A 19,484-nucleotide genomic window follows, 5' to 3' on the forward strand; every position below is an offset into this window, starting at 1 on the left:
CTCCTTCACTGACCAGAGTGTTGTGTGATCCTTTCACCTCAAAATCCCGCTTCTCTCTCCGCCGCAGGCCTTCATCAGCTCCCGAGGAAACTGACTCTCAGGCGAGCAATGGCAGAGGCTTGGGCCCTTGGAGCGCGGGTGTCACAAGGCGGGACGGCTGGACGGCTGGACCGGCCCACCCGAGCCGGGCCCTGCCCGGGGCCGTGCCCCCCATTGTTCTGTGCCCCCTCTTCAATCTGTTATTGGCAGAGGCGCCGGTGGGCTCAGCCCTGGCCTGGGGTGGGTCCAGCCCGAAGCTGGGAAACTTCCAGCAGTTTCTCACAGGGGCTGGATCGGTGGTACTCCTTCCCCCACTGCCCCTCCCAGTTACCAAACGCTTGGAGCCGGGGGTGGGGGTGACCCCTGAGCAGTCACTTACAGGGGCCACTGCAGCCCCTCCCTTGCTGCCAGCAGAGCTGGAGTCCAGGGAAACCTTTAGCAGCTGCTTACAGGAGCCATTGCTGTGGCCCCTCCCTGCTACCAGACAAAACCCCCCCACACAAAACCATAACATATCCTTAAGACAATCACGAGTATCAGTGTTGGACTGTTTTTTGCAGCAGGGTGTATGATTATCCTAGCAGCATACTGTAAGGGTTGTTATTGAATGTAAGAAGTCAGATTCTTTTTCTGTAGACTTGCTTTTGCCTATTTGGCAATGGGTTTGTCTACCTACATGCCCCTTGCTTTTGCTCGCAGTCCTTGAGGCCCCAATCCTGCTGTTTTCCAGACATAAAGCCAGGTCTGCCAGAATGGATCCAACTGCAGAAGTGAGATTTCACTTTGGAGAACACTATTCAGTAGTTCAGTTTCACTTCTGCTTATAATAAAGCTGACTATAAAAGGTTTGATCATCATTTTTTTGCTTCTTTTGCACGAGCACAAATTTACAAGTTCTGGCACACAAAAAAAATCTGATGAATGCTAAAACTAGTTTAATGGAGAAAACCTCAAAACCAAGGCAGTATTTGCAATAAAGAAAAACTTGATAAAACCTAAAAAAAGTAGGTTTTAACTAACTTAAGCTTATATAAAAACAAGGTTTGTGTACTGTGCTTAACTTTTCTCATGTGGTTAGCGATACTAATTCCGGTGCAGTACTTGGACACGGTTTTGTCAAGCATGTCTGTAAATGTTGCATCTGAGTAACGTGAGTCTTGGAAATCCTCAGAGTGAAAGAACATACGAACACTGTGTAGAATTGGTCTCAGTTTCTGGGACCTTAAAGCCTGTAACAAAAGAAAAAAAAAAAGATAATTCTTTTAAAATAATCTCTTCCTGCTGTTTTGTTTCCACATAAGAATTTTTCTGTTAGTGCTAAGGTGTCATATAGCTCTGCAGGACCTCCAGTTGCATTTGTAAATAGAAGGTGCATGCTTTGTGAATGTGAAATAGCCACGTGAAAAGGTTGGTTTGGATAAATGAACTACTTTTCTTGGAAAAAATATAATCTGTCTTTATTCTAACAGCTCCAGGACATTGTATTGTCGTTTTTGCAGATGTCTTCTGTAGTTAAACTGCAATTCAATGTCTACTTTTTACCTATCATTATCAGATGATGGGAATGAAATCAAACCCATTATGTGAGTAGATTTGTCTCTTTTATGTTATTGCTCTCCGCTATGCTCTGTGAATTTAAAAACAGGGAACTGCACTCACAAAATTTATGGCCTGAATAAAATAGACAAAAAAGTCTGTGCTAAAGTGCATTCCAAAAAGAAGGCACAAGGCTGTGTCAGGGAATGCAAGATGTCAGCAGGTTGCAGCAGTAGGTACGTGAAGAAGTTGCAGCTCATTTTAAGTGCCAGGACTGTCAGTAAATGACAGAAATGCAGTTTTTTATGTTATACAGATTCTGTCATATTGCAGAATTTCACAAGTACTTGACAGAGATTTCTTTTGTGTGTTCTTGCCTGTAAATGTTTAAAGTTGCACTATTTCTATTTTCATTTTGATTTCTACATTGCAAAAAAAAAATTGTCCATAAAAATTGCTTTTGCAAAATAGGTAATTTTAGATTATTCGAAAGCACATCTCCCCATCCTTTAAAAATTGCTTTGATCTCTGAATACCCAGCTTAGTGCTTTATGGGTACCATTGCATCTCTACCGAACGTAGAGGAGTTGGTGTTGGCAGGAGGCTGGAGCGATAAACACTAAGATGAGGGCTGGGTATTAGCAGCTCCTTCAGGACTGGAGCAGTTAGCACAGGTGTATGTGTGTCCTTGTTCTGTTCCGTGTCCTTTCAGAGAGGTTTCTGCCTTAAATGGAGTTACTGGAGGACACTTAATCCAGCTGTGTAACCAGCCGGGTTCCCTGAGTGAAGTTTTAACCACTTAGATCCATCTCAAGCATAAGGAAAGGTGTTTTAGGTCCTGCCAAAGCATTTTAGTATTCTGGTGCTGAGGTTCACCACCCTACAGAGGGAGAATATGGTGATGTTAGCCAGTTACCTTGAGGTGAATCTTCACGTGACTCAGAAGAAGGTAAAATCAAATAAATTATGTTTTTACAACATCACTTGTAATCAGACAGCTGAGTTACAAATGTTTACAGGGACAAAGGAAACAGAATGCAACAAAGAACATGAGCGTTTTAAAGTGATTTTTTTTTTTTTTCAACAGTATCAAGGTTTGGCTGGAAGAAGCACTAATGAAGTATTGCAGCTCTACTCTGCTCATGGCCGGCAGCAGAAATTGCAGAGGAGTTCTGTTGTAACCCAGCTGCACGGAGCAATAAAGGTAAAGACATTTAGCAATAATGTAGGCATCATCTATGACCTACATGCTCATCAAATATAGTGAAACCCAGAAAATGGTCAGATATGAACCTGATCTATGGCTTTATTGTATTCACAATAGGTTAAAATTTATAGCGGCTTTGCTATAAAAAAAAGTCACCTGAGAAGCTGCTAAAAGTGGCTGCTCCTGAGCTCCTGGAGGGTGCTATCAATATCCCTGATATATATTTTCGTAATCAAACCTTTGGGATCTCTGACTATCATATAGACATCCCCTAAAAACCAATAATTGTGGTATACTTTAACCAGACAGGCAGATCCTTTAAAAAAAAGCATTGGAGAGCTCCATGGATTTCACTAAATTTCTGCTCTGACAGACCTCACAAGAGGGAGTAGTTTGCAGTGTGCTCACTAAGGTTGTCTTAATTTTGCATCAAAGAGACTGGAACTGTTCTCCCAGTAACATAATGTTTTCGTTTGTTAAAGTGCTTGTTCCTTAAGTTACTCCCTAGAATAGTGAGTTCCTTTTGGGGATGCTAGCAAATGTCAGCTTTTCTCAGGGCACCACTGGATGCCTGCAGAAAAGGACTGAAAAGTATCTTGGGAAAGAAATCTGATTCTTAACAGGCAAAAGGATGTAGCTTAATTTTAGCACAGTTGGACTAGATGACTGTTGAAGGTCCCTTCCAGCTGAACTGTTCGAATTGCAGTGATTCTGCTCAGTAAATTTTGCAGTGGTGTTTTGCATTTTAGGTTAGCTAGAATGGCAGAACTGCTTGTGATGCGATACCAGCGGATTGAGATGGTTTGCTGTCAGAGATCAATGAATGTTAGGAGAGAGTAAAGCTCTCCAAATAGATGTCTAGATTAGTGGTAATCCTATACCCGTAATAAAAAAATATTTCTTCCTAGTTATATTCAGTGGCTTTTGAGAGTTAGAAATGCAGTGATTTTCTCCCTTTAGTTTAGATCATTGTTTTGTCATTGAAACGAGTCGATTAATTCAAGGTCAGTACCACAGCTGGAAAAATAAAATGTCACAGGATATGTGACACTTCATACCAGGCTGCCTAATCACAGAGCTTCTTGTGAGATAAGGTATCGTTAAGTTCATCTAACAAATGGCTTTACGTGTTTGTCCCAAAACTTAGATGTCAAGAAGTTTACAAAACCTAAAATCAGGTCAATTTGTTTCTACTTTATTTGGACTTTTAAGTGAATATAGGCTGCTCTTACAAACATTTGAAAGTCTCATCATGTATGTTATGCTGAGTTATATCCATAATACAAATACTTTTCTAAACAATGAAGGTTTCTGATCTTTTCAAAATATATCTGTTCTCGCAGGAAGTCATTGAACTGGCTTGTTTAAGAAATGACCTAGAGTGAAGTTTAGCAAATACCTCCCTGATCAAAGTGTGGAAAATTAGTGTAGTAAGGGATATACAGATCACAATTTTTCATTGCTACTTCTGGATATGTCTTGTAAATGGACAGAACACACACACATGCTCACACACTTATTTTTGTTTGATGAAATAAGAAAGAGACTTTGTTACACCTGAAGCTGTGTTATGGTCCAAGTATGTCCCATAAGATGGTAAAGATCCATAAAGTCTTGCTGAAGTCTTTAGGAAATGACATTGCTAAATATCTTGCAGGATCCTTCCCTAAATGTGCTGAAAGATGTACCCCTGAAGGCTTCCCTTCATCAAGTAGAGGATTCTTCCTGACTGTGATATCTCACCATAATTATTTGTGGTGTTGTTATATTGATTCTTCTTTAACTGCTGGTTTTGTGTCTTTATAATGTATTTTTTCTTCTCACTGAGAAGAGGCTTAAGCAAGACCTGAAGAGTCTCCGTTCATTTGCTCTTGAGCTTTCAAAAGACTTCCAGCGCCAAAGCAAGATTTATCTTTACCAAGTTTTGACAGCAGTCCAAGGGATACAGCTGCAAAATGAAGCAATGCAAAGTAAGGCTCATTGCACTTACATTTCAAACATGTAACATCAACAATGTCATTGTTAAATGGCACTGACGTTAAAAAGTTCAGTTTGACTTTTGAGAAATATGTCACTGAACTTCTAGCACTTCTTCTTTGTTTGACATCGGATCATCAAGTTGTTCGGAAGCATTAGAAAGAGTACAAGTAACTCGTCAGAGGTTATGACTGATAATTTGGATTTAGCTTTTGTGTTGATTGCAGCTGCTACTGGCTGCTGAGTTGGCTCAGCTGGAACATTTTAAATCTGAACTTCTCAGGCTTGTTATCTTGACTGTTTTTGAATAGCTGAACAAAGAATGTGTTGCTTTAGCTGAAATTTGTCTGCTTTTGGCTGTACCAGAAAAGGACTCAGGTGATTTCAAAGACTTCTGGAAATACTGTCTGAAATTAGGACAGGCTGGACTTTTAATATTTCTGTGTATTTATGGAGAAAAAAATTCCTTCCAAATCAAAAGGAGTTCCACTCGCTAGACTGTAGATAATAACACCACATGGACTACTGTTTCGGAATTTGTGTCCGTCCTTGTTCACGTGTATGCATAAAGCAGACCCTGCGGTGCACTGGCGCTCTCTGCCCTCACCGCTGAGGACAGGTCCTGCAGCCAGGATCTGTGCACCTGCTTCCGATATCCTTGATTCTGGTGGAGCTCCTACCTGGCCTGAGAAGCGCATGACACACACGCAGCTTAAAATGTTTGAAGCTTAGCAGCCTGATGAACTAACAACAAATACACAAATTTATCATCGCAGTCCCTGGGTGATGCTCTGATATCTGTGTGTTACCATTTAAAAGGTTTGGTTTTCTCCTGCTTGACATACTTAATTTTGATTCTTTGCAGAACTTGGCCCTGTATGTTATTTACTAAATTGTGATTAAAATGGATTTGATTACTGTATTACCCATGTAGAGAAAACGCTTAATCAAGTTGTCTTTAAAATGGAAAAAAACAAAGTGGAAAATTAACCCTAGATAAAGGCAAATGTTCGCCTTATTGAAGCGGGGGGCTAAATGAACAGATAGGAGGTTGAATTTGGCACTGAAGCTGTTGTGGTGTAAATAAATAGTAAGTATTCCTTACGAGGCCTTGCACATTCTGTTCTCAGTTTTTACTTTGAGGTGCATTGTTTTATGAAATCATAACCAGGAGAAGCTTCCTTATCTATAACAAAATAGTCTGTTTGTACTTAGGTGGATGACTTATGTTTTTAATTTGGCCATTTCTCAGTTCTCTGTCAGATGTTTTAGATGGAGATTCTGTCAAGGTTAAATGTGACAGTCAGAACTGCCATCCTTAAATTGCATATAATCTCTTGTAAACAGAAAGCCCAAAGTATGTATTCTGGAGACAATATATGGTAGCAGTTTAATCCTAAAACAGAGATTGAAAATGAGGGAAATAGAGAATTAGAGAAGAAACATTCAAGTAGGTTAATTTCAAGGCTGTAGTGACATCCAGCAAACTATAAAACTTTCCTGTAGTAACTGAGTAGTCCCTTGCTTAGGGACTTCCCTCGTAAACAAAGCTGCTATCATTTCAGCAAAAAATACTGGCCACCTGACTGCAAATGATGCCACTGAGGCAGATGCAGTAATTCAGCAGATTTCTGGAAGGGTAGGAATTTCTAAAAAATTTAAGATGCCTTTTTAGATTGCCTTACCACGCAGGTATTATCAGAAAGAGGAAACAGCAGAATCGGTGCATGCAGAACATATTTTTCAGAGACTCTTCTCACTGCTTGGCAAAGTGGCAGCTACTAAGGAACAAAATTTGTCCAAGTGAATATGTGACAGAGGAGTTGCTGACATATTTTGTGAAAGCTGCTGCAGCCTAGTGACTTAGATCTCCTTTGTGGTTCCAGGCCCCTTTCTCTCGGGGTGGAGAAAAGGGAAAATTGGGTAAGGAGTTAATTTCCCACTTTGCCCATATGCTGGGACCTATGTGCAGTGCTCCACGTGGAGAAAGCTGAGCTCTGCTGATGACTTGTGTTTGTGGAATGCGAACTACCATCACCTTGTTCTAGCCATCACTCTTCTACAACCGTTGGTTGTGATTATTGATGAAGACTCTGACTGCGCTTAGTGATTTTCAAACAGAAAAATCAAAAAAAAGAAAGTTTCTGTGTAGGTCAATGAGATGGGAGAGCGTAGGGGAAAGGGATGTCTATAACGGCTGCAGGCAGGTAGTGACTGCTTCTCTTGAATAATGAAGAGGATTATTAGGATTATTAGGATTTTAAACACATGCACCCAGTGGCTACCCCTAGGTTATGGATGAAAAGTTAACCTCTGAATAGCTTGCAGCTGATGCAGAGTAGAAAACTAGGAAAATGTGAAGTGTTTCTATTTCTAACCATGTAGCTCCACTTTCAGAAAAATTAAAAGTTCAGAAATAATTTATGCATTAGAAAGCTTGCTCTATGGAGCTTCTATTCAGGAAGTTTTTCTGTGCTGCACATAAAGCTTTATGGAAAATGGACATTAAAACTGATGGTTCACTCTTACAAATATCAAAATACTGTCTGCTAAATACAACAACTTGACTCACCTTCAGAGGCTGTGCAGTCCTTCACCTGTCCGCTCAATAGCCCTGGTGTCAAATTAGGAAGCCCCAAGGTTGATTTCTTTTTTCACAATCATCTTCACCATAGGAGGGCTAGTTAGGAAAAAAAAAAAAAAAAAAAAAAAAGAGTAATTAGAGCCTAAGTTAAATGAAACTGGATCTATAATGTCCAGTAGGTTTCTCAGAGTCCTCCTGAAGGAGGACTTAAATACTGAAACAAACTAGTAATTTTGTTTTTCTTTCAAGACTGCAAGAATGGAAGAGTACCCTTAGCACCTATTGCTTTGCTTTACTGCTTATTCAAGAGACTTCAAGAACTGGAAGTGTGTGTACACAAATTTATAAATTAAGATACTTATTATGGAGATTACTCAAGTAATCAATGGATTTTAACCTCGTATTTTGAAAAATAGTGTGTGATAAGGGGTCAGTGACTGTAAGAGTCACTTTGGACAATTTATTGTCACACATTTGCATGTGATTCTCCAAACCAAGACATACTAGGTGTTACTCCACATACAGGATGCAGGAAAGGGATTTTTTATAGTGAAACTCCTAGACTTGGATTCCCCAACAGTTAACATAAAGTTTCCCCTGCATGCACGCGCTTGTGGAGGAACGTTATGAGCTGGAGGTGAACAGTGTGGGTATTGCAAAAAGAAATCTGAGAAATCCCTAGTAGAGACAAATGTCCCTTGAAGTTAACCGATTTTTAGCCTATGCTGTAAATCATAGGTGTGACAGGCTGAGATTTTAAGTCTGTTCCTTTCTTTGTAAGGTGGCACATACTGATGCTGGTGGCCATCCTGCCAACTCAGCTCTCAGGCCAGGGTTTTGGCTGCTTGACACTCTACATCTTCAGACTGCTCACTACCTGTTGGGGAGACTGGTTGCCCACTGGGGCTCCTAAAAGCTTGCTTCTTACGCAAGTTTACAGTCACATTATGTGCCTTTGGGTTATATGTTTGTTAATGTAACTGGGCTGATGTGTAACCATTTGTGAATAATGACCCATATTGCTGTCCTCAGTTTTGGGGGTTCAAAAGTCAATCTTTTTTATAAAATTCTACCCTTGAATCTTAAAGGGGAACCTTCTAGCTGTTTGACAGGATTAGTAGCACTGTAAATAAAGCTGAGGATAAATGACAGGTTATCTGCTTGTAAAGTTAGCTGGCATGAGTGTAATAACCTGCAGATATGGCGTGAGCCTTGCCAGTGACAGCCCAATCCACAAGCAGGTTGCTTCAAGTTTAGGTTTCAGGCTTCACTGACAGATAACATTACTGTAACTAAACTGACACGTTTGAACTGCCCTTAAGTATCTTGTATTTTTGATTGTTTTTCAAGATTTCGCATGTATACCTGTGGTAATTATCTGCCATTTCAAAGCAAGAAGTATGATGGGATTTTTTTTCAGAGGTGTCTAGTAAATCAGGAGCGAACCCTCCTGATTAAAGTTTGGTAGAAGTTATAAAAGTTTATGATTGTATTTCATGAGGTGCTACTGGAAAATCCATTTTGTAAAGACACAGAATATAGTTATTTGAAACAGCTTTCTTCTAGTGTTTCAGATAAAAGCTTTTGATCTTGAGCAGTCTCTACAAGAGGTGACAGAGAGATATGAGAAAGAAAAGCAAAAGAGGAGAGCTCTACATAACAGCTTAGTTGTAAGTATATTTAATGACAGAACATTTTCTTATTTTGTTGTAGTTATGCCCATTATTTCCTCATCAATAAAACTAATGAATATACTTTTCATGGATATATCACCTCCCCCAGCTGTCTATAAACGATACATTTCTTTGCTAAGGCACATTTGTCTTCCAATAAACCCCACCCCCTTATTTTTAGACAAGCATCTTCAAATGGACTCGTGCAACATCTTGCCCTAAAGAGTATAATCTATTTTGAATAGAGGACAAAACTTGAGTTTCTTCATCCTCTTCTCTAAATTTGCAGCTTCTGAAATTGTTTTAGAATTCTTCAAATGGTCAACTTGAAATTGCAAAATGGTTGTCTTTTATTTTTCCAAATCTGTCTAGCTGTATCCTGCTCAGCCATTAGTGATGGTTCATTTGAGATTAATTTTTTCCTTTTTTTTACTTTAACTTTACTCTTCCTCTCCACCCTCCCCAGATGACTAGTTTTTGTTTGCCTGATTCAGGACCCGATTCTTAGAAACACAAGCTGCCTTCAAACAAAATTCTTTAAGTGTTTCTACCTGGGAAAATAAAGTTCTTTGTTAAAAATTACTTACCTTCCAAACTCTGTCTTGTGTTGCAGTTTACTGAAAGGATATTCCCCAAGGCAGTGCGGAGTTAATGCCAGTGGTCACTAGTTGTCACAGGAAAGCTTTTTTTCACTAATACGAAATGAGAAGAACTGGTCACTAGCAATAAGGGAGGTACAACACCAGGTTAGATAAACTGAAGCTTGAAACAGCCTGCAGAGAAAACTCAGTTACTGGCTTGTTAGTCATGTATGAACACAGAACAGAGAGGAAAAGGTACAAAATGGTTTGTATTCCACATCTTCCTCAGGGCTGGTGGAAGAGAAATGGAATGTGTGATCTTCTCTGTTGAATTAATGTAGGTGTCTGAAGAAGCTCAAGTAAAGAGGAAGGAGACCGAAGAGGGGAAAACAGCTCAGACTGAAAGCCTTTTTTTTTTTTCCATGTAGACTGGAGAGGGCTACACCATTCCAGAGCTCCAAAGAGCTCATCCTTCCTCAAGTACTTTCTCATGATTTCTTAAGTCAAATGATACTGCTACGATTTTTCTCTCCACAGAGCCTAAGGCTGTGATGTTATAAACCCTGGCTTTCTTAAACACGTTCACGTCTGCTTCACAAATTTCAGTGTAGTTGTCCTCTCCATTAGTTTGTGTTAAATACATCCTAACGTTCTAACCCTAGGAACTGAGAGGAAATATCAGAGTCCACTGCAGGATCCGACCCTTACTACCTTTTGATACTGCTGCTGGACATTCAATATCACAAGACAGGTAATTTCTTTTGGCTGTGTTAGATCTTAGCTGACTCCTAATTAAAATACAGAGAAAACAATAGTTATATCTATGTGAGAAGAACTGTGTTCTTGATTTTTCTCCCTTTATGTGCGTGGGGAGATGATGACGGTATCATTAAAAACTAACTGCCTTTTTTTTTTTTCTTTCTCCTGCTAAATTGGCTTTAGCCAATCTCATCCCCTTGTCTAAAAGCATGTCTACCTGAATAGAAAGCCTTAGCTGTTCTGCCAAGCCAGGATTATCCCTGGCCTGGCAGAAGTAACACAGCTGCAATCAGTTCAGAGTATATTCGCTATCCTATACAAAGTCTGGGATACAGTAATGTAATAACTGTCAGAAGTCATAGGTAGAGAAACGCTCTCAGCACTGCAGTTGCCTTGTAATGCTATAGAACAGATCTGCGGGCAGTACAAACACTGGTCATTCTGTTTCACTGTAATTTGGCTCTGTATCCCCAGTTATCCCACACTTCCTGTAATTGAAGTGTTAAAACAGATCCAAAAGGAAAAGAGGGATTAGATGCAAGTATGTGCTATAAGGAGCTGAATTCTCCATAGATGACTAACATGAAAGAAGGTAGGGACTGAAACATACACAAAGAAAGAAAGAAAGAGGGGGAAAACTAAGTGGGTGTCTAGAAACCAGTAATGTTATCATTGGCTCTATCAGTATACAACTGGTTTGGGCTTTATTTTACTTCTGCTGGCTGGTAATTCTAAAAGAGTACATTCAGTGTTTTTAAGCTTATTAAGTTTTGGCAAATCTTTTAAAAAATATCGATTTTTTTTTTTAATTAAACATCAAAAATAGCGGACCAGAAGTTTGAAGAAGCCTGAAGGGGAAACTTGCACTCACCTGTGCTTGGTGTCCCTGGGAAGGAACCCACTTACTGTTTCTGCTGCTGTATGGAATAGTGCGATCAGGTGCTGAGTTGCAGTGTAAAACAGGATCCCAGTCAGTTTTTGGGCTAGTAACAGATGCAAGATCAGGGACAAATACCTAAAAAGACGGTGTTTTTCACTTTAATGTTCTGAAGTGAAAGCCTCTTGTTACAAGCTCACCTTACAATCTCAGAGTAATAGAAGGGCTTGCATGTGAATTGGTCATAATTGGGTTTTTTCTGAGTTTCTTTTTTTAAGCAGATTATTTTGCTTGATTGCACTTTAATTTGTTTTTTTTTGTTCACAATTAACTGTGGCCTGTGTACATACAGGGGTACAATAATAATGGCAATTCTGAAAGGTACCCTTCAGACAGTGTGTAGTTCACAGATATTTCCAGCATTGACTTTGCTCAGCTAAATGGAACCCTTACGGTTTGACAGGTACCTTTTTCCCTATTGGCTTTTTTTCTTTTCTTACAGGCAAAGAAACTTGTCGGAAAATGTGGCGTTTGCAGCCGATGATGTGAGTATTTGATGGTGAAATTCAAAAGCACATTCATAGATTTTAGGAAGGAGAAAGAAGAGGGACATGTGAGTCATGCGTTTAAAAACAAAAAAAATTAGGTACTTTCTTGTCAATCAGTGCCCAGCTTTGATCACCCATGAGTGCAATAGCAGATGATTTGTGCTGTTTTCATCCTGATTCTTTATAGTAGTAGTAGCTTGGAGCTTCTGCTGGGGCAGTCATCCATGAACTGGAGGTTGGGTGTCTGCAGCAGTCAAACTGCTGCAGATTTCCTGCAGTCAGTCCCTTTGAGCCACTTGTATTTGCTGTAACTATTTCTACAATTATGCCAGGCTTTTCTGATGTCATTATTGCAACACAACTAATGCATTAGGAGACAAATACAATGTCTCACAAACCACACCAGCCTACCTGGTACTGCAGTCAAGCATGTGAAAGTGTCCTGGCTTAGATCCATCAGAGGAAGGAGAATGAGCATGGAGTTGCAAATCCAGATGACATTCCAGCATTAATTGAAGCCATTACCAAGCTATAAAATTTAAAAAGGCGCAGTAGTGTGAGCTAAGGTCAAAGTGCTTACTTGGGTTTTAATTTTCTTAGCTGCCATAGTTCTTAGTTGGCTGCTCACTGTCACTTAACATGGTGATTAGCCAAATTCTCCTCTATAGTATAGTGCTTCAAATATTGCTGAAGTGACCTACCAGTATGTTATGCATTTACATCTCCCACATTATAGCTTTATTAGGAGGATCTTGCTTGCATAAAGTGGATACTTAGAGATATATATATGCAATTAGGAAACTAATGGAGCACATGAAGAGTCAGCTAAGCAAGAGTAAATATGTGTAGGAGATAAAAACCGGGATCTGTAATGGTAGACGTAGTACTCTGGATGCCACGACCCATTTATTGTATTATAAAATGCCATGACCATTTCTGACCTGTTAATTTTTATTGCATGAAGATGAAATTAGATAATATTTAGGTTTTAGATTATTTCATATAGCTGATTCATTACAGTATCTATATGTTTACAGTCAACGCCAATTTATTCATTTATTCATTTTAGTTTGTATGAAACAGTGACCTGGTAACCTTCAATATGCTAACCTGTTCTCATGTTTAAAAGTCCTTATGAAATATTCCTGGACACGGTCCTGGGCAACCTGCTCTAGTTGACCCTGCTCCGAGCAGGGGGTTGGCCTTGATGATAGCTGCAAGTCCCTTCCCACCTCAGCCATTCTGTGGTTCTGCTCTAGGATCCCACCCGCTGTGTTTCTGTAATTTAGTCCATCTCTGGCAGGGTGTGCTGTGTGTGATAGCAAAAATAGGTGTCATGTTTGAATGAGGAGTTATGTTTTTACCTGCATGCATAACACCAAATGTAGACATTTAAGTGAGGTGCCTCATCCCTCCAGACTCCCCTCATGGTTGCTGAAGAAAAGCAGCGACCTCCAGAGGGAAAGTAATTTCCTAAGATCCGAATTGAACTTTAAATATGTTTGTCTGTCTCCACAACTATGTAGGCACCTGAGACACCTGCCCTAGCCTAATACCCAAAGTGATGTTTGAATCCAACTTCCTTTGGCCCAGAGAAGAGAAACTGTCTGCCTCTACGTGATTAATTCCTTTCAAATTATTTTGAGGTTTTCGCTTGCGAGTAGTTGAGAAAAAGAGGATGGCAAAGAGGCTGCTCTGAATATCAGGGAAGGTGCAAGATTCTTCTGTTTCTTCAAGATAGGACTGAGAAAATATGAATTAACACAGCCAAGACCCTCCTTTTCTTGGGAGATAATTTGGTAATAGATCAGATGGATGTAGTTATAGCAGTTGGAGACATTATTGTTCCTCAGTTGCTTATCACCATCCCCAGATAGAAGTTTCTTCTCCTGGTGCTTACTTAATGTAGGGAATCCTTTATGCTGTCCATGTCAGCCTCAGTGCACTATTGACAGGGAAACCTGATGAGATTCTGCAGGCCAGCAGCCATGATGGATATGATCTCCTACGAAAAGGAGGTCATTACAAAAGCTTATACGAAACTTCTGCCTATTAACAATTCTTTTGTTTCTATGTTACGCAAATAGAGTTTTTTCTGTCCCATTTCTCACAATAGGGAAAGCTGGTCTGTAGGTAAATTTGATATATGAATCAGAAATGTGTTCCATAACTCCTTATCCTTTTCTTTCTTCTCTCTTCTTTCTTCTTCTCTCTTCTCTCTTCTTTCTTCTCTCTTCTTTCTTCTTTCTTTTTTCTTCTTTCTTCTTTCTTCTCTCTTCTCTCTTCTCTCTTCTCTCTTCATTCTTCCCTCTTCTTCTCTCTTCTTTCTTCTCTCTTCATTCTTCCCTCTTCTCTCTTCTTTCTTTCTTTCCTTCTTCTTTCTTCTTTCTTCTCTCTTCTCTCTTCTCTCTTCTCTCTTCTCTCTTCTCTCTTCTCTCTTCTCTCTTCATTCTTCCCTCTTCTCTCTTCTTTCTTTCTTTCCTTCTTCTTTCTTCTTTCTTTCCTTCTTTCTTCTTCCTCCTTTCTTCTTCCTTCTTTCTTCTTCCTTCTTCTTTCTTCTTCCTTCTTCCTTCTTCTTCCTTCTTCTTCCTTCTTGTTCCCTCTTTCTTTCTTCTTTTCTTCCCACAGAGCCTGTTGGGTACCAGTCCTATTAGAATTTCTGTATCAGGCCATTTTGTAGTAAAGTATTGTCCTCACATCCGTACTGCCGCTCAGTTTGGCAGTACTGGGATGGGTAACATAGCTCATCCTGTAGAGTGAGTGTTGCCATGGTTAGGTTGATAATGATGCATTAGCCCTCTCCAAAGAGGAAGGAATACTTATAAACTCAAAACAAGACATTGGATTTTTGTTAGCCATTTGCATGCTGGACATACTGTTACACCCTCGTTATGTGCTCAGCTCTTTACGACTTCATTCTGTGGCAATACTCATTTGAAGGCCATTAGTTCAGCACTACAAGCTACTTGTCTGAAGCACAGCAGGAAAAAAACTCCCATCAAATGCAGTAACGTAACCGCAGGTTAATAAGCTGGGAAACCTCCTTGAATTAGATGAAGTATTTTGTGTGCTAGTGAGTTTCCACCCAAATTGTTGCAAACCCTCACATTTTTTTTCTTTACTTCCTTTGCAATAGAGCAGCATTTATTCTGAGGAGCCTAAGTTGCTACATAAGACGTGCCAGACTGCTGTGATTATACTCTGGTAATAGTTTAAAGAGCTGCTTACATGTCTGTCAGATTTACAAAACTACTGTATAATCCATCTGGAAAGTGGATTCCACTAAAAAAAAGAATTCTAGCAATAGTGCTAATGCGGCTTTTTCTCACAGTTGTGGACTAACATGTGAAATGTGCTTCTTCTGCTCAGTTTCAGGCACAAATATATCTTAAATCAATCTGAAAAGACACTCAAAACTGACCCTCTAAGAAAAAAAGGGGTCTTTTTGCCATTTTTTCCACCTGTGGTGGCAGTTCGGGAGGTTGGGTTTACTTGCCTGTGGCCTTCTAGGCACATGAGAAGTTGGTAAGGGTTTGGATCTTTCTCGTGAGCTTAAGTGCATATTTTGTGTTGGTTTTTCTTTAATAACCTGAATGTGTTCAGTTTAATGCAGTCTGCAGGCTCTAAATGCTCATGTGTTGGTGACTGCTGGAGAAGGGCCTTGGACTTGATGATCCTTAATTACTGCTGTCACCTGGAATCTTAGAAATGATAACTATTTCTTTTTGTGCGCTTGTGTGCCTATGATATTAACTGTGTTTTATTTTTCTCTTAGGAAACTGTCCTTGTAAAGTGTAGCCGTCCTGGCCATGCATCAATAAACAAGACTTTTCAGTTTGAGAGGTGAGTAGCCCTATGCAGCAATCGGGATTGATGGAAGATTCGTATAGTGAAGGCTAATTTTTTAGTAGGCGTTGGTTAGAAGGTAATGTTCGTATTTTTTTAATTTATGTGGTATTCACATTCTTCTCAGGACAGAATAATGCACTTCAGGATATAGATGACACACTTTAGTCTTCACTCTCAGTGAAGACTTACTGATATGCCTAAGTTTGAAATCTATGTAGAGACTTATTTGACCCTTTTCACAGTCTGAGTAGCTCTCATGATCCTTGCAATGTTGCAAGAAGATAGCAAAAGGTTATCCACATTTTAAGGGTAAGGAAGTGATGTTTGCCTTTCAGTACTTAAAGGGGCCTTATAAGAAAGATAAGGACAAACTTCTTAGTAGGACCTGTTGCGATAGGACAAGGAGTAATGGTTTGAAACTGAAAGAGGGCAGGTTTAGACTAGATATAAGGAAGAAATATTTTACAAGGAGGGTGGTGAGACACTGGAACAGGTTGCCCAGAGAGGTGGTAGATGCCCCATCCTTGGAAACATTCAAGGTCAGGTTGGACGGGGCTCTGAGCAACCTGATGTAGTTGAAGATGTCCCTGCTTATAGCAGGGGGGGTTGGACTAGATAACCTCTAAAGGTCCCTTCCAACCCAAACCATTCTATGATTCTGTAAATTGAGGTGGATTGCATGACTTCAGCATTCGACATACAGCATGACTGAGCCAGAAACTGGACTGAGGACTTGTAAGACTCAATGGTCGGCCATGTTACTTTTAACTTAGAGAAAACAGGAACAAAGAGCTAAATTAATACAAATGAGATCTCTGTAAATGAAAAAATAAAAAATTTTGCCCCATGCCTTTTTTTCTAATGCAAACTTTGCAGCTATGCATTGCAATGACTCATACAGAAAGCTCTCTACCCTGAACCATGCTTTAAAACCCTCTGGACACAGAACACGTGAGGACAATTTTATGCATCTTTGCTTGAAGGCAGAACTTGATTTAAAGTCACATGTGTCCAACATGAATTATCTGTCCTGGTTTAAACTTAAGGTCTGAGCCTGTTCAGCACGAACTGCTGTAGGTTTGCTAAACATTGCCCATCATTCACCCTTTCCTCGAGGCATCCTTCTGAGATGCTACCTTTTTCTGCTCACAAAGACTGGGGACTGCTGTTGTGTAGGTCACCAAAGAACTGAAAATTCCTAAGATAATGCAAATCTTGGGGAAGCTTTACTGACCCCATAGGTTATAGGACTCCTTTGATACAAGGTACACGGTCCCCTTGTGTGTCTGCTAAGCTACTCGAAGTAATTCCTTTCACCCTCCAGCTATACCTAACACAGCCATCACAGTTGAAGTAAATGCAGGATAATGGTGGAATTCAACTCTGTAGAGAACAGTTAACAGTGTTGACATGGGACTCCAGAGGTGCTATGACTCTGGACATGTGTAGATCCTGATAATCAGGAAAAGGGTTAAAAAAATGTAAATCCCCCAAAGAATGCAGTTCTTGGGGAATGTTTTTTCAGTGTCCCAGCACAGCTCTTTTTTATAAACAGAGGAGCATATGGTTCTTATGAACTCAAAAATGTTTATTTTTTTAGCAATGTTTTATGGGACTAATAAATGTCAAAATATTTTATTTCAGCTTAGGAAGAACATTCCAGCTTTCAGCATGTTATGCTTTTATAATTTTATTGGCAAATCAGTTAGCAAAATAAAAAAGAAGCTCAGAATTTTCAAGGTGAAATTAACATTAATCATTACACTGGAACAAATCTGTCATCATTCTGGTAAAAAATACAGGGGCTTATAGAAAGAGATTCCCTGGATTTGCTGTATCTTTCACAGTCTCTAGCTAATGAAGTGGGTGTCCGTGCTTCAGCCAGTGCTGTGATGACAAGGTAGCATAAACTAGTTCAAGCCAACTTTAAATGACTTCATTTGGGTACTGGTAGCATTTGAACCACAGCAGCCAAGCAGTGTCAGTAAAACCCCTTTAGGAAGTTGAGTAAATATTTGGAATAGTTACTGTAATGTGGAGCCCCGTGCCTTTCCTCTGAACAGCTACCAGAACCTGAACCTGACATAGTTAGCTATGGCTGTCTGACTGACTTTACAGTGCAAACAGACTACTAAGACTGGGTGATTCTAGCCCTGATTCTGGTCTGTTTGCTTTGTTAGACAGCAAAACCCATCAACAGCAAGCAAAGACAGTAGGAATGTTCTCATTTCTAAAATACCCTTTAAAGTTGGGGTTTTCTTACGGAGTAGCTCTGAGATGTTTTGATGTGTTAAGAAAAAAAAAATAATTTCAATACATACTGAGTTAGAGGTCTAATAGGTTAAGATAGAGACTTGGTGCTCATGAATATTTCATCAATTGCAGATGATAAATGAAGCAGAGGAAAGTGTTTGGAAGTGCTTTTGCTCTCTTATATTGACCTTGTAGATTTGATGTGCAAAGTTGACCGAAGCATATGTGTGTACACATGCAAAGCAAGGATGGAGTGTTGCTCTTCAGTGTCTGTGTCCTCCCAGTACGAACTGTGCCACATCTCTGCATATTTGTTGGTTTCTCAGTGTAGGATGACAGCACATCAGTGGAATGACAAGACAAGCAGTATTTGTCCGTCAAGCCAGACAAGTGCTCCTTTCCTGATTAAAGAGAGCACATTTTCGTGCAACTTACAATTAGTCTGTGGAACATGTTGCCACAGGATGTTAATCCAGGTCAAGTGTTCAGCAAGATGCAAAAAAGAAACTGAATGCAAATTCTAATAATATTTTTTTTGAAACAGAGATTCAACTCATATTTCAGTTTTGAGGCCAGTTTACAACTTTCAAGGATGAGGATGAGGCAAGGGGATGATTTATTGTGTCTCCAGCCACCATAGTGTTTCTTTCTCCTTCCTTTGGCTATTGTCAGGAACAAAACGCTGAGCTAAGTGGGTTGGCTCTAATTCTGTATCTGTTTATCAGTGATCCCTCTATACAGTTATTTATGGAGAACATGAATACAGAATTTACATTTGTGAAGGCTATAGATGGTAGCGGCCATACACAAAGAGACTTGAGTAAATGCTAAAAAGCACACTATGTCTTCATTCAGTTAAACTTGTAGTATCATATACAAGCTGTGGGATACTGCTAAGTGAAGTGTACTTGCATACTATATACACAGGTACTATATACAAAATGACTATGCTTTGTAATGTTCGCTGCTCACAAAATTCCTAAGTAGTTATTTTGCTATAAGCTATAAATAACACACATCACTCATTGGAAAACAGAGATAAACAGAAAAAAAAAAAAATCACAACAGAAGGATATCAGAAAAGCAAACTTTTTCCAAAGATAAACATTCATCCCTTAAATACTGAAGTGTGGCTAAAGACGTTAATGTTTTATATTCTGTTCATCTTGTATAAATAGTGCTTGCTGCAGGCTGTCATCTTTGGGAAGATACGTTCTAGCATACCACTAGAGAAGAAACGAATGAGTTAGGATGTCCACGTTTCATGATCAGAATTTCCTGCCTTTGATGATTTCTTATTTTCAGGTCTTGATTTTATGTTGTACAAACTTGATAGTTGAAAGGGTAGGAGGAAAAATTTCTTTAAGGACCCTGTGTTAGCTTTTTCTTTTTCCTTGAATTTGAAAAACTTAGGCAGTTGCTTTAGACATCATTGTTTTGGCCCAAGGATTGTGCTGTGGTTGCTCTTTTCTAAGAGGTGGAACAACTCATTCAATTGAATTGTCCTTCATTCTGTTTAAAATTTAGTCTAAAATCCACATCACAATGTAAAAGAAAGTCTTCCCTCAAGTGAGAAGTGTTTATTTCAGAACAGATAGTTC

General features: G+C 39.5%; 1 protein-coding gene across 1 annotated transcript in view; it reads left to right on the top strand.

The window, feature by feature from the left end:
* Window positions 1-2,470: 2,470 nt before the first annotated feature.
* The window catches only part of KIF25 (kinesin family member 25), a gene marked incomplete at its 3' end in the record, with an annotated part of 28,256 nt that continues 11,242 nt past the window's right edge, over window positions 2,471-19,484 (top strand). Inside the window, exons 1-7 of the mRNA XM_010081511.1 lie at window positions 2,471-2,524; window positions 2,663-2,779; window positions 4,614-4,752; window positions 8,910-9,013; window positions 10,260-10,348; window positions 11,736-11,778; window positions 15,557-15,624. Of these exons, the coding sequence (XP_010079813.1) occupies window positions 2,471-2,524; window positions 2,663-2,779; window positions 4,614-4,752; window positions 8,910-9,013; window positions 10,260-10,348; window positions 11,736-11,778; window positions 15,557-15,624 (614 nt within the window). The remainder of the gene's footprint in view (window positions 2,525-2,662; window positions 2,780-4,613; window positions 4,753-8,909; window positions 9,014-10,259; window positions 10,349-11,735; window positions 11,779-15,556; window positions 15,625-19,484) is intronic.

The sequence above is a fragment of the Pterocles gutturalis genome, unplaced genomic scaffold, assembly GCF_000699245.1.
Source record: "Pterocles gutturalis isolate BGI_N339 unplaced genomic scaffold, ASM69924v1 scaffold30849, whole genome shotgun sequence".
In the NCBI taxonomy this organism is placed as follows: Eukaryota; Metazoa; Chordata; class Aves; order Pterocliformes; family Pteroclidae; genus Pterocles; species Pterocles gutturalis.